The 14,372-nt window shown below is 40.6% G+C and overlaps 3 protein-coding genes across 3 annotated transcripts in view; 1 reads left to right on the top strand and 2 right to left on the bottom strand.

The window, feature by feature from the left end:
- The first annotated feature begins 360 nt into the window (after nt 1-360).
- golt1a (golgi transport 1A) lies at nt 361-2,840 on the top strand. Its single transcript, XM_074677828.1, has 5 exons — nt 361-385; nt 2,094-2,185; nt 2,350-2,528; nt 2,615-2,678; nt 2,811-2,840. Exons 1-5 carry the CDS (start codon nt 361-363, stop codon nt 2,838-2,840), a joined length of 390 nt encoding a protein of 129 aa, XP_074533929.1.
- A 3,076-nt stretch (nt 2,841-5,916) lies between these two features.
- Nucleotides 5,917-9,199, bottom strand: kiss1 (KiSS-1 metastasis suppressor). Its single transcript, XM_074676871.1, has 3 exons — nt 9,192-9,199; nt 7,843-7,956; nt 5,917-6,462 (listed from the first exon to the last, which is right to left on the bottom strand). Exons 2-3 carry the CDS (start codon nt 7,928-7,930, stop codon nt 6,227-6,229), a joined length of 324 nt encoding a protein of 107 aa, XP_074532972.1. The 5' UTR covers nt 7,931-7,956; nt 9,192-9,199; the 3' UTR covers nt 5,917-6,226.
- Nucleotides 9,200-12,996: 3,797 nt separating this feature from the next.
- The window catches only part of csf1a (colony stimulating factor 1a (macrophage)), an 8,909-nt gene continuing 7,533 nt past the window's right edge, over nt 12,997-14,372 (bottom strand). The window contains exons 5-6 of the mRNA XM_074677816.1: nt 13,383-13,569; nt 12,997-13,244 (exon numbers count right to left, since the gene is read on the bottom strand). Coding sequence (XP_074533917.1) covers nt 13,210-13,244; nt 13,383-13,569 — 222 coding nt within the window. The 3' untranslated portion in view covers nt 12,997-13,209. The remainder of the gene's footprint in view (nt 13,245-13,382; nt 13,570-14,372) is intronic.

The raw sequence follows: 14,372 nt of genomic DNA, 5'->3' as shown, positions 1-14,372 counted from the left end.
TTTTGTCTGCATCCCTTTGCTAACACAGGTCAATACGAGGGACTGATGACATCACTCAGGTTAATGATCTGCTGACAACATCAGCGCTCAAAGGTCAGCGCTGAGAGACAGCACACACGCTGACAGTCTTAGGGGCACTCAATCAAAGCTTAGAGAAACAATCGTATCCAACAGAGACTCCGGACACAAAAGCCTTCTGAGGACACAAAGACAACAGGACAAAGGGACCACCACGGACACAGGAACTCCTCAGAGACCCCCTGAGACACAGAGATAAGGATAGACAGAGTGATAACTGGCACCAGAGACACCTGGAGACATAGGAAAAAAGGACAAAGAAAGGAGGCTGGGGACCCCACCATGGCTGTCGTCACAGAGTTGCAAAGTAAGAATAACATCACAAACTTTGTGTTAGTACATTAACAGTGTAAATATGCGACTGTAGATTTACAGTGTAAAGACGTGTACATAAATAGAGTACTGGAAATAAGAAAGAAAACACTTCACAAGATAATTTTTTTTTTTTGCAGCATAAAGGTTTACAGTGTTAAAATGTGTCAAAAGGAATACAGTTTTAGAAAAGTTTCTTTAAGGTTTAGAGTGTAAAGATGTATCTGTAGCTTTACAGTGCTGAGATCTGTATGTACATTAACAGTGTTAAGATGTTTTTGAATGTTAACAGTGTACTATATTTGTGTCCGTGGGTTTAAATTAGAAAGAGCTGTCTAGGTTTACAAATAAAGATTAGTCGGTAGGATGACAGTGTAAAGATGTATCTTTAGGTTTACAGTGTAGAGATGAGTCTTTACAGTGTAGAGATGAGTCTCTAGCTAAACCGTGCTGAGTTCTGTCCGTAGGTTTACAGTGGAAAGATGTAATTTTAGGTTCGCAGTGTAAAGATGTTTTTGAAAGGTTGACAGTGTAAAAAAGTATCTTTAGGTTTACAGTGTAGAGATGACTCGAGCTTAACAGTGTAAAGATGTTTTTGAAAGGTTTACAGTGTAAATATGTTTCTGTAGGTTTACAGTGTAAATATGTTTTTAAAGGTTTACAGTGTAAAGACGTTTCTGAAAGGTTATTAGTATAGATATGTTTTTGAAAGATTTACAGTGTTAATATGTTTTTGAAAGGTTTACAGTGTAAAGATGTTTTTAAAGGTTTACAGTGTAAAGATGTTTTTGAAAGGTTTACAGTGTTAATATGTTTTTGAAAGGTTTACAGTGTACTATACATGTGTCTGTAGGTTTATAATAGAAAGATCTGTCTGTGGGTTTGCATAGTAAAGATTAGTCTGTAGGTTGCCAGTGTAAAGTTGTTTCTTAAGGTTTACAGTGCAAAGATAAGTCTGTAGATTGACAATGAAAAATGTCTGTGGTTTTACAGTGTAAAGATGTTCCTTTAGGTTATGATGTGTGAAAAATGTGTGTTCAAAGCTGTATTGTACTGAGATCTTTCTGTAGGTTTACAGTGTTAAGATGTGTCTGTAGATTAACAATAGAAAGATATGTCTGTGGGTTTACAGTTTACAGATGTTCTTTTAGATTTACCGTGTAAAGATGTGTCCATAGCTGTTCGGTGCTGAGATCTGTATGAAGCTTTACATTGTTGTGATTATTTTTAAGGTTTACAATGTAAATATTCATCTTTAGATTAACAATGCAAAGATCTGTCTGGAATTTACTGCTTGAATTGAATCTTTAGCTTCACAGTGTAAAGATTTTTCCCAAGGTTAACAGAGTACAGATGTATCCTTAGGTTTACTGTTCAAATTTGTGTTTATAGCTTTACACTGCTGAGATTTGTCTTCAGGTTCACTAAACTCTCAATAGATCATAGTTTTATCAAACATGAGAATTTGACCTGGAGTCTCAACATTCTGTATTTGGAGGCACTGGTTTAGTTTTTTAATATGTGTCTGTAGCTTCACAGTCTAAAGATCTGTCTGTAGGTTTACAGTATCATCAAAGTTATACAAAGATCCTGACCGAGAGTCTTGATATGCCGGATCCAGCAGCAATAGGTTTTAAGTTATTTGGATCTTGGCTCAGTGGATCTGGTCTGAGTGAGTCCTGATTCTTGTGTGTGTGTTTCAGAGATCGGGATGGGTCTGATGGGATTCGGGCTCTTCTTCCTGCTCTTTGGTGTGTTGTTGTACTTTGATTCAGTGCTGCTTGCTTTTGGAAATGTGAGTAAAACACACACACACACACACACACACACACACACACACACACACACACACACACACACACACACACACACACACACACACACACAATGATCCTGTTTGGATCCTCTGCTCAGTAAGACTATGAAACAGGATCCTCAGAGTCAGACTCTCCCCTGTAGATCTTGTTCCTGAGCGGTCTGATGCTGATCGTGGGCATCAGGAGGACGGCGCACTTCTTCTTCCAGAGACACAAACTCAGAGGCTCGTTCTTCTTCCTGGGGGGCGTGGCCTTGGTGCTCTGCCGCTGGCCAATCGTGGGCATCGTGGTGGAGAGTTACGGCTTCATGCTCCTGTTCAGGTGGGTCACAGGTGAACTCGCTCCATGAAAGAGGTTTTTACTTAACGTAACCTCAGGTCTAAATAAATCTGCCTGTCCTCTGTCAGGTCCTTCTTCCCCATGGCGCTGAGCTTCGTGCTGTCGGCTGTAAACATCCCGTTCCTGAACGCAGTGAGTCCATTCACAAGACTTTAGATCTTTAGATAACAGCTTGACATCTTTAAACATTTACAGCTTCAGATTAAAGAAAACAGGTTTTAGAGTGGACACGTGTCACACCGAGCTGTGGTCTCCGTGTTTCAGATGGTGTCCAGCAGCTCGTCGATGGTCTGAGCGTCTTCGTGAAGATCACCTGTCCTGTGTTTCACTGATGACAGCTCACCTTAACTTATTCTGTGCTCAGTTTTTTTGTACGTTTGAACTTTATCAATAAACAAACTGTGAACAAATTAAACAGAGAAGACTTAATTCCTCAGACTGATCCTCCACTGTGAGGAAAACTTCACGTCAGGGTCTCTGCTGATTGGTCAGATCAGAGGTAGATATAAATATGTGCGATAGATTTGACTCCTTGTTTCCTCATCCCTTCGTCTCTTCATCTCCTCTTCCACTTGTCTCCTTATTCGATCATCTTCTAATCCTTCCAGCATTACCCGATTGTCTCCTCATCACCTCCTCATCCTTGTCGCCGTGCCCTTGTCTCCTCATCTCCTTGTCTCCTTGTCATGGCCTTATCTGTAAAGGGAACCAGATGAAGTTTAGAATTCAGCGGCGTGTGCAGAAACAGACGCTGGAATTCAGATAATACATTTTAAGAGGTGCCAGATGATGCTGGACTTTCCTGTTTTTACCTTCAGGAGACGACATGCGAGCCCGGGCCGGGTGCACCTGATGAACGTCTGAACCGCAGCCCAGCTTACACTTCACTGTGAGAGTGTGTGAGAGTCATCACACCATCACACACACACACACAAACACACACTCCTTTGATCCACTGTCAGCACACACTGTTAATCCTCAGAGCTGTAATGAGGCTGTGACGTGTCATGTGACCTCAGTCTGAGCGGAGCTGACCAGGGGGGTACCGCACAAAACCAGGGTGAGGAAAGAAGCTGGTGAATATTTGTTACCATGGATGAACTCAGCCTCAACAGATGTGAAAATAATAATAATAATAAATCCTATAAACTGAGTTAGAGGAGAAAACACGAATCATTCTGACTTTACTTTTTAACTTCAACAACCTTTCTATTCAGTCATTTGGTCTCATCACCGTCAGGCCCAGTGTTATAGTTACAATATAAATATTATATGACTACTGCTTGATGAATTGTGGTCAGTTTCCTGAATGTGCGATTATTGTTTTTAAGTGATAGGCTATAGAGCCATTTTTTTTTCTGGGTTTAAGTGCTGAATTTAAAATGTTGGAATATAAACTATCCTGTACGGTGCTTTTTACTGTGTATGTACAACATATACACCATGTACTCAAATATCTAGATCCCGTGTCTCTAAATAAACTCTAAACCCCACATAACTTGTCAAAGAAAAAAAAAAGAGAAGGAAAAAAAAACAAAACATTATTTCTGGTTAGTTTTCCAGTTTATTTGAAATAAATGAAATTGATGTTTTGTATGGAGCCAAAACCATGACTTAAATGTCATCGAAAAGCATATCCTGTAACTGAAAAAGAAACATTTGTACAAAGAAAGTGTGTTTAAAAGAAAAATAAATTTTAAAAAAAATATATATAATGGCATCAAAACAGGAAATGACTTCGGTAACATTTTGCTGAAGTTAAAAACAAGGACATGAAATGGTTTCTTTTACTTAAAATGAATACATCTTTGCATCCTAACGTTTCTGAACTGAAATCATATTTTATTTATTTGATGTCACACTTTGATCAGTGACAGTTTATTATTTAAATGCTGGTTCTGTGAGCTTTTCTTCTCAGTTACTAAAATCATTCAGAAGTTCATAGCCAGCAGACAAATCGACCTTTTTGTTAAACGGCTGATCTAAAGGACTAACCCAGACTGCAGAATATTTTATATTTCGCTACCCCCGCTCTCTGGAAAGCTTTACTACTGAACATCCATAATTGTCCTGACCTCCCTACTTTGAAAAAACTAACAAAAACCCACCTTTTTAAAAACGCTTTTGATGTTCGATTGTCTTTGGATACACTTACTTTTTCTGCTCTGCTTCTTTTCATTACTGTTGTGTTACTTTGTGCAGTTTTATATGCTGTTTTATCTAATGTAAAGTGTCTTTGAGTGTCTAGAAAGCGCTATATAAATCAAAATTTTTATTATTATTATTATTATTATTATTATTTTTATTTATGTCCTTGCTCGTTACTAGGTTCCTTTTCTGACCACACAAGTTTGTTCTTAATGAAGGTTGATGGATAAAACAGAGCACAGCATGAGAAAGACTGATTTAATGGATAACACTGATACAGAGAAGATCATTTCTGTGAAATTAATTATAAATAACCTGTGTAACGTGAACGTCTATGGGACACATCACAAAAAAAATGGTAGAACGAAAGATCATTTGACCTGAAGCCGCCGGCTCTGCGTCCATCAACTTACTAATTAAGTAATAATGACAGTTTCGCTGGAGAACAGTTCATTAATTGTACATGTCTGGGCTTTTACTCATTAAATCAGTCTTTGTAAATACAGATTATCTAATTTTCTCAGATTAACCTGTGTAAATTGATATTACCTGTCTCAGACTAAACTTTATAAACACAGATTTACTTTTTCCTTCATTTAACTTTATATACTGTCTCAGATTAAAGTTTATAAACAAATAATCTAATTTTTCAAGATAACACTTCATAAAAAGATTATTTTCCAGATTAAACTTTTTTAAACAAAGACTTTGTGATTTCTTAGATGAAACATAAAAACAAAGAAAATCCTATCTCTCAGATTAAATTTTATAAACACAGATTATCTCATTTCTTAGATGAAACATAAAAAAAAGATCATTTCCTGTCTCAGATTTAAATTAATAAACACGTTATCTAATTTCCCTGATTAAACAATAAAAATAGATAATTTCCTGTATCAGAATAAACCATATAATCAGAGATTATGTAATTTCCTCATATTAAACTGTAATACAGTAATCCTGTCTCAGATTAAACTTTATAAATACAGATGATCAAATTTGTTGGATTAAGATTTACAATTACTGATTATCTTTTTTTTTTTTTTTTCCAGATTAAACCATGTAAACCAAAATTATCCCAGGTCTCAGATTAAACCTAATTAACACAGATTATCTCCAGCCCTGTGAAGGATCTTGTTTGACTGGGGTGATAATCCAGATTATTCTGAGTTTACACTTAAAGCCTCATCTCTACGTTAAGACAAAAAACAGACTCAGCAGAGACAGTCAAAGCTTTTATTTAACACAGTCACTTCATTTTCACTCTCTGTGGAATGGGACAGCAGTGGAGGAGGCTTCCAGAGTGCTAGGGTCAGCAAAGAGTGTCTGAGCTGTTAATCATGTGAAGACGTTACAGAATCATCAGAGGATTGATACAAAAACTACACACTCTTAATGAGAGAAAACATATTCTACAATTCTACAGTTTCATTAAGCGAACGCTTCAGCAGAGCTAACAGAGGAATGATACTTAGACCGACAGTAAGTGTGACACCATCTCTTTAGATGGAACAGGTGGGTCAGGCCCGGGTTCAGGACTGGTCTCTCTTCCCGTATCTCAGACCAAAGGAGTTCAGGTTGTACGAGGTCACATCCTGACGTTTGCCGATGGTTTTCAGGTGGAGGTGATCAGAGATCCTCCATGCTTTCCCTGATGATGCCTCATCATCTGTTCGCCCAACTTCAGAGAGGCTATTCCCAGAATGCTTTGCTGCTGGTGAGGTAAATGAACGCCTGAAATCTTTCAGAGCCTTCAAAATGTCCTGTTCTGGAAACAGAAAATATTCACCTTCATTCAAAGCTTTCACTGCACATGAACACAGAGTGAGATATCATCCATGGTTCACCATGTGACAGTGTACCTATGGTGTGAGTGGGTGTGGCAGAGTAACTCTGGTGTGGATGGATGTGGGTGGGTGTTACAGTGTAACTCTGGTGTGGGTGCGTGTCACAGTGTACTTGTGTTGTGGGTGGGTGTGACAGTGTAACTCTGGTGTGGGTGGGTGTCGCAGAGTAACTCTGGTGTGAGTGGGTGTCGCAGAGTAACTCTGGTGTGGTTGCATGTCACAGTGTAACTCTGGTGTGGGTAGGTGTCACAGTGTACTCGTAGTGTGGGTGGGTGTTACAGTCTACCTGTTGTGTGGGTGAATGTCACAGTGTGACATGTAGTGTGAGTGGGTGTCACAGTGTACTTGTGTTGTGGGTGGGTGTTACAGTGTTACTCTGGTGTGGGTAGGTGTCACAGTGTACTCGTAGTGTGGGTGGGTGTTACAGTCTACCTGTTGTGTGGGTGAATGTCACAGTGTGACATGTAGTGTGGGTGGGTGTCACAGTGTAACTCTGGTGTGGGTGCGTGTCACAGTGTAACTCTTGTGTGGGTGGGTGTCACACTGTAACTGTGGTGTAGGTGGGTGTCACAGTGTCTCTGTGGAGTAGGTGGGTCTCACAGTGTCTCTGTGGTGTAGGTGGGTGTTACAGTGCACCTGTGGTGTGGGTAGGGGTCACAATGTACCCATGATGTGGGTGGGTGTCACAGAATGTTTGTTGCATGGGTGGATGTCACAGTGTAACTGAGGTATGGGTGTATATAATGGTGTACTTGCAGTGAGGTTCGATGTCATATGTGCTTATGGTGTGGGTTGATGTGGGTGGGTGTTACAGTCTACCTGTTGTGTGGGTGAATGTCACAGTGTGACATGTAGTGTGAGTGGGTGTCACAGTGTACATGTTGTGTGTGTGGGTGTGGGTAGGTGTCACAGTGAACCTGTGGTGTGTGTTTATGTCACAGTGTACTCTTATCATAGGTAGGTGTCAAACTGTACCTTTGGTGTAGGTGGATGTCACAGTGTACCTCTAGTGTGGGTGGGTGTCACAGTGTACCTGTAGTGTGGGATTGTGTCACAGTGTACCTGGGTTGTAGGTGGGTGTGGGTGTGTGTCACAGTAGACCAGTGGTGGGGGTGGATGTCACAGTGTACCTGTAGTGTGGGTGGATGTCACAGTGTACCTATAGTGTGGGTGGGTGTCACAGTGTACCTGTGGAGTGGGTGTGAGTGGGTGTCACAGTGTACCTGTTGTTTGGGTGGTTGTGGGTGGTTGTCACAGTGTATCTGTGGTGTAGTTGGGTGTGGGTGGGTGTCACAGTGTACCTGTGGTGTGGGTGGACGTCACAGAGGCGGTGGAGTAGATGTCCGCACACAGAGCCACCATCAACACAGCAGTCATCAGTGTCTTCATTTTTACGGTCTGAGTTCTGGTTTCGCCTGAGGGTGGACAACACAAGTCACACAGATACCACAGTGTGTGTATGTGTGTGTGTGTGTGTGTGTGTGTGTGTGTGTGTGTGTGTGTGTGTGTGTGTGTGAGAGAGAGAGAGAGAGAGTGTAGATCTACCATGACAAACGAGAGAATCTTCCTAATCCATGTCATTACATGTGGGTTGTCAGAAATAACAATTTTTACAGATAAATCTTCTACCAGAAAGTCTATGTTTGAGTTGCTGAAGTGCTGATGTGGAGCCAATCACTAAAAGGAGCCATGCCAACACTTCAGTCATCCCAGTGCAACAGCGCAGTTAGAGCCAGCGTTTCCCAGAATGCTTTTCCTGACATACACACACACACACATGCACACACACACTCAGACTAGTTGCTTGGTTACGACTCTGACCTTTGCTGTGACTCACTTGCAAAGATGAAAAGGGTCAAAAGATGAAAAATTCATCAGAGTCCCTTTATTATCCACACACACACACACACACACACACACACACACACACACACACACACACACACACACACACACACACACACACACTTTCTGTTGATATGAAAAAGTTATTACGTCTATTTACATTTTGAGACATTAGTTCATCTTTCCTTTTTTTCTAACAGACAAAAACACCAAGACCTGGACACACACGAAGATGTTTATGTTTAAGAGGATGGTTCATAACAAACTTAAAACAGTAAACAAACAAAAACAAAGGGAAGTAAACAAATCAACAGTCAAATAAATGAAATAAAATGAAAAACAAAAAACACGAAGGCAAAAAACATCAGTAGACAAAACACAGTTGAAAAATAAATCAATAAACAAAGGTCAACAAACACCAGCTGAGATCTTACTCTATTCATCCCTTAAACAAAAACAATCTTTAACCAAAAAGCAAAGAAGTAAAAAGAATAAATAAAATAAACAATAAAATAAAATATTAAAAAACAACAAATCAAATATCATAAAAGAAAGTTTTAGAAGAACAACAACAAAAACAGGACAACAAAAACAAACTACTGAAAAAGCAAATGTTTAAAAAAAAGTAAATAAACACTAAAAGATAATCTGTCATATTAATTAACAGCAACACCTTTACACACACACACACACACACACACACACCCACACACACACACACACACACACGCACACACACACACACACACACACACACACACACACACACACACACACACACACAGGGAGCATGCAGTGTACCTACCTGTGAGCCCGCTGAGACCTCCTGACCTCCGCCTGGACCGAGCGTTCTTATATAGGGTGACACTTCCTGCGTCATCCCACTGTGGGGTAGTGTGTCTGTGTGTCTGTGTGTGTGTGTGTGTGTGAGTGTGTGGGTGTGTGCGCGCCTGAGTGTGTGTGTGTGTGTTTGTAATAAATGTGAGATGGGCTTTGTGTGCAGACAAAGGCCTGTGCAGGTCACGGAGAAAATAAAACAGGAAATAGAAACTAAAAATATGAACAGCAGCAGTTTATTTTTTATTACTTTGGTTTTATTCCTTATTTCTTTCCCCAGACGCGTTTGGTTGTATAACAATCTTCCCTTAAACCGGAAAGAAACCTCTAATCCGTTTTTAGACCAAAACTTACAAACCTCAGGGTCAGAAACCTGTCATTACACTCGCTCTGCTGCTTTACACGTGGTCTCCCCGGCTACGGACAGAGTCAAACTGTAGGTTATTATAGAAACTGTAAGAACAAAGTTATCAGACTGAATGAAATCAGTTCCTAAGTTTTGTGTGTTTTCCTACTTATTACTGAGGAAGTGAAGACTGAAATGTCCAATTTGTTTTATGTTGGGATGGTGTTCATTCACTGATCATACTTGGACAGATATTCTGACTCTCGGATCTGAATCCTGGTTTTGGAGGTCTCAGGTTTACTCTGTTTGACCATGATATGGTTCTGTTTTCTTTCAGACTGATAGTTTAGACCAGGCTGAAACAAGGTCTGAATTGTTTGTAACAAGTAAAAATACACTGCCTGTCTAAAAATAAAATTCCCATTGATGATGGTTGAGTCTGACGGTTGAGCAAAGCCTTCTCCAACACATCCCAATGATTCTCAAAGGGATTAAAGGTCCCATATTATTCAAAAATCACTTTATTAAGTCTGTTAGTGAAATGTGTGGGTCTTTGTCTTTCCTCCCAGCCCACAAAATGTGATATTTAATGACCAAACCTGTTCTTAGTAGAGCTTGTGAATGTAAAATCCTGACCTAAAACGAGCCGTTTGGATTTTGGGGATTTGCCGACGTCAGCGTTTCCCTTTTTTGACCAATCAGGAGCGAGTCTGACCTGATTGCTCCACCGGAGAGAAATCTCTCCAGCAGCAGGGAGGAGAATGCCAAAGTTGAAGAGCAGTGTTGTCACAGTTACTTTGAAAAAGTAATCCGATTACTGATTACTGATTACGAAAATATATTGATTAAGTTAGATTACAAGTTATTTTATTCGTTACTTTCAGCAGCTGCTGACAACACTTCCAGCTGCATAATTTGGCAAAAATTGCACAAGCAATTAAAATGAATATTAATACGAGTCAATATGTTTTGTTTTAAAGTAACATGCAGACATTGGTAGTTGTAAAATATGTACTTAACAATTAAAAACAAAAATATTCATTTTATACATTTTGAATTTCAAATACAACTGAAAGCTTTTACAGTACCATTTTTGGTACACTAAAGCACTGTTTCAGTTTAATTTTGGATTTAAATAATTTTCTTTTTAAATCCTTTGTTTTAGTCTAGTTTGGTTTCCATTAGTTTCATTTATTGTTAAAGCTGATCCTGTGTTTGTAATACAATAAGCAGTGTGGGCTCACATAATCCTCAGTACCCTGCTCGGGGCACCCCAGTCTAAAAAGTCTGGGCACGCCCCTGCTTGCCACCGGGTGTATTGTTGTAGCCTGTGTTATGTTGCTCTGCTCCTCAGCGGATGGATTTGTGCTAAACTGAGGGTTCGGCTCTGGGAATAGAGGGGGTTAAAGAGAGAGTCACCTTTCCCCGAGGTAAAAGTCAAACAACTTCTCAAGCGTTTATGTCCGCAGTGCACAAATCTCTCTCTGATTGATTCCTAAATGTTTGAGTCAAAGATCTTAAGCAAACTGCAGCACAGAGTGAACACTAGAAAACGCGCATTTCTCCTCTCCCCCTCCCCCTCTGTTTACCTTTGTGTGCTGGCTGCTAACACAAAGTTTTTCACATGCTGAAAACTTGATGAACACGCGAATCGTGTCACTCCTTGAGACACACAAAAAAGCATATAGCTTTTTTTTTTTTACAAGAAAAATCAAAACAAAAATAACGCACAGTGATTTCTGATAAGTAACTTTAATCTGATTACTGGTTTGGGAATTGTAATGCGTTAGATCCCTCGTAACTGAAAAAGGTGGTGAAATCAGAGTAACGCGCTACTTAGTAGTGGGGTATCTTCTCTGGTTGACCAATCAGGTCAGACTTGCTCCTTATTGGTCAAAAAAAGGGAATCGCTGACGTCGGCATATCCTGGAAATTCCAAACAGCTCGTTTTAGGTCAGGATTTTACATTCACAAGCTCTACTAAGTGCAGGTTTTGTCATTGAATATCACATTTTGTGGGCTGGGAGGAAAGACAAAGACCCACAAATTTCACTAAAAGACTTAATAAAGTGATTTTTGCATCATATGGGACCTTAATAATGTGTTGGACAGTTCTTAACCCAGTATTAGTAGTTTCTGTAATCTCCTTAGACGTTTTCTCTGCTTGATGCAGGCCAATGATTTGACCCTTCTCAAACAGACTTTTCCACTTTTCCACTCAACATCTTTTCCACGACCACGAGATGTGTCTTTCCATATGATTGTTCGAGAAATGAGAAGCAGCTCATTGCATCAGTTGGTGTTTAATAACTTGTTACCAGCTGAAAGATAATCGCCCATGCAGTAATTATCCACTAGGAGGCTTGTACCTATTTGCTTAGTTAAATACAGGTGGTGACTTTTTTTGGGCCAGGCAGTGTATCTGCCAATGGGACAAGAGAAATTTGCTAGAAATCTGCTTAAAAGTAACCTTTCTCTTTGTTCCTTTGGTAGATTTTCTTTTAGCTTCTTACAATCAATCCAGACCTCATTTTTGTCTTAGAGTAACTTTAAACAAGACATTTTTTCTGGGCTGGTCAGGTAAATGTGGCTCATATTAAATCCAAAAAGACATTTTTTACTGAAAGTAAACAAAAACACTTGACGAGATTTCAGTTTTTTTGCAGTGTATTCAAAGTGCTTAACAAATTAAGTTGGATTGGACTCGGTCTGTTTTCTCCGTTAATGACTGGATAAGCATACGAGCCCAGGCTAGCATCAGGCTAACAACAGGCTAACACCAGGCTGGTGTCTGTCGGGGCCTCCTCCTCAGCCTCTCTCTGAACATGTCTGACCGTCTTTTATTGGATCTCCATGTTTTGAATGATGGATGCGTCTGCTGTTATTCCATGTGAACTCTTCGAGCTGTATAATATCTCTGAGTGATTCCTTGCAGGCTGTCTGTTATGAATCTGCAGCTGCAGGCTGTCGTCAGGAAAAACAAGCACACATGTTTGAAATCTCTGAACTTTTTCTGTGGAGGAGGTATTTAATAAAAGACTACTTAGCCAAACGGAACCTCTTAGAGGAGGAAACTGGATCCAGACAGGACGAGCCAAAGAGCCAAACCCAGGACCCCGACAACCACACAGACCGAGGCGGCTGGAACTACGCTAGTCCAAACTGTAATCGACGTAAGCCTGGATGATGCTAGGCTAGGCTTTAACCTGTGTTGGCTGAGCTTACACAAAGCTGCCTTCAGGTACAAATAGTGATAGACTAAGCTAAGCTAAGCTAAGCTACATTCTGATCTATGTCCACAACACGTAAACCATTCAGAATGTTCGTATCACTGCTTGTGGCAGAAATGCTGTTTGGTTGGATGTTTTCCGTCTGTGCCACTGAACCAGAGAAGTTACAGATGATTCTGCGATGAAATATTCACCATCCAAAAAGCCTTTATTAGGAGAAAGCAGTTTGTATTTACACCCTCATATTTTCTCATCACAGCAGCTTCAGTGTTCATCGTTCAGTCCTCCTGTCCATCCACAGATCTTCATCCAAAAGTCCCCTGTCCTCTTCCTCACAGAGCCATCGGCGCAGACCCGGAGAGTGAACAAAAACAGTTCATGTTTCAGATCCACATCAGGACGAGCGGATGTCAGAGAACAGGACCGGCGGCACCGACAGGACAGTCTGAGGAGGACACACAGACAGGTGTTTGTCAGTACCTTTGTTTCTGTTGGTACCTGTAGTTGTTGTTTAGCTAACTCTCATCTCTTGGCTCATGCGGCCCTTTTCTATAAGTTGTTGTTCTGATGGTTCTGTTGGTACCTGTGGTGCTAGTTCCAGTTGAGGACTCTGGGTCATCCTCATCTGCGTACTCTTCCTGACAGTCCCAGTCCACAGGGCCAGGGCTCTCCATCATCAGACTCATGTACATCTGGATTACAGCCCAGGCCTTCTTCAGAGCTTCTTTGGGAGAACTTTGCTCGATCCTTAAGAATCGGGTCGGGTTGTCCTGAAACAAAAAGCAGAAAGCTATATCAGCTGAGCAATGTCACCGGAAAACATGAAATAAAACAAGACAAGACAATGTAGATGTGACACAATTGGCTCTAATTTCGTGGTGCAGCGCAAGGGGTGCAAGCCTGGCGCACCCCGCGCAGTGTTAATTTTGGCGGTGCGCTTCCAATTTGACAATTTGGTAGACCCCCTGGCGCAGAGATGGGTGTGATGGGCGCGCCAGGGGGAGGTGTCAGCAGATTCATGTTGGTGCAGTGACAATTTCCTGCCAAAAACAGCGCAGAAAGTGCTCTGAAAGCTCGCCAGCTCCAACCTGGTCTATCCTCGGCGCAAAGCGGAGTGCACCCTCCGCAGCTGTAATTTGGTGACAGGCTCACATGTGCACTCACGTCATCAAAGCCTCAGAGGCAGGTTTCCAGAGTGTCAGGCACATTTTAATGCAATAAACAATCACAGTAATCACTATTTAATGTAACCGTCTGAACCAACATATACATTTGTATCTATATTAACTGTCCCGTCACATCTGATGTCAGATTAAAGCCGTTTGTCATAATGGAAAGTTAACCTGACGGCAGCTGGAAGTTTGATGCACATCTTACAATTAAACAATAAACAGCCTTAACATCTGATACTGAGTATATATCTGGTTCTCTCATTTCATTTCATTCAAAGAAAAGAGGGAGAGAAAAGAAGAAGAAAAAAGAGAAAATAAATGTTTGTCACTCAGGATTTACCCGTGATTTCCCATATTTCTCTGTTTTAGTCTTTATTTTTAACCTGATCTAAAAAGATGGA

The sequence above is a fragment of the Halichoeres trimaculatus genome, unplaced genomic scaffold (assembly GCF_033239565.1).
Source record: "Halichoeres trimaculatus isolate MK-OKI-2021-1 unplaced genomic scaffold, fHalTri1.1 fHalTri1_scaffold_1, whole genome shotgun sequence".
Classification (NCBI taxonomy): Eukaryota; Metazoa; Chordata; class Actinopteri; order Labriformes; family Labridae; genus Halichoeres; species Halichoeres trimaculatus.
The sequence above is the reverse complement of the archived record's forward strand: the minus strand, read 5'-3'. Positions and strand labels throughout refer to the sequence as shown.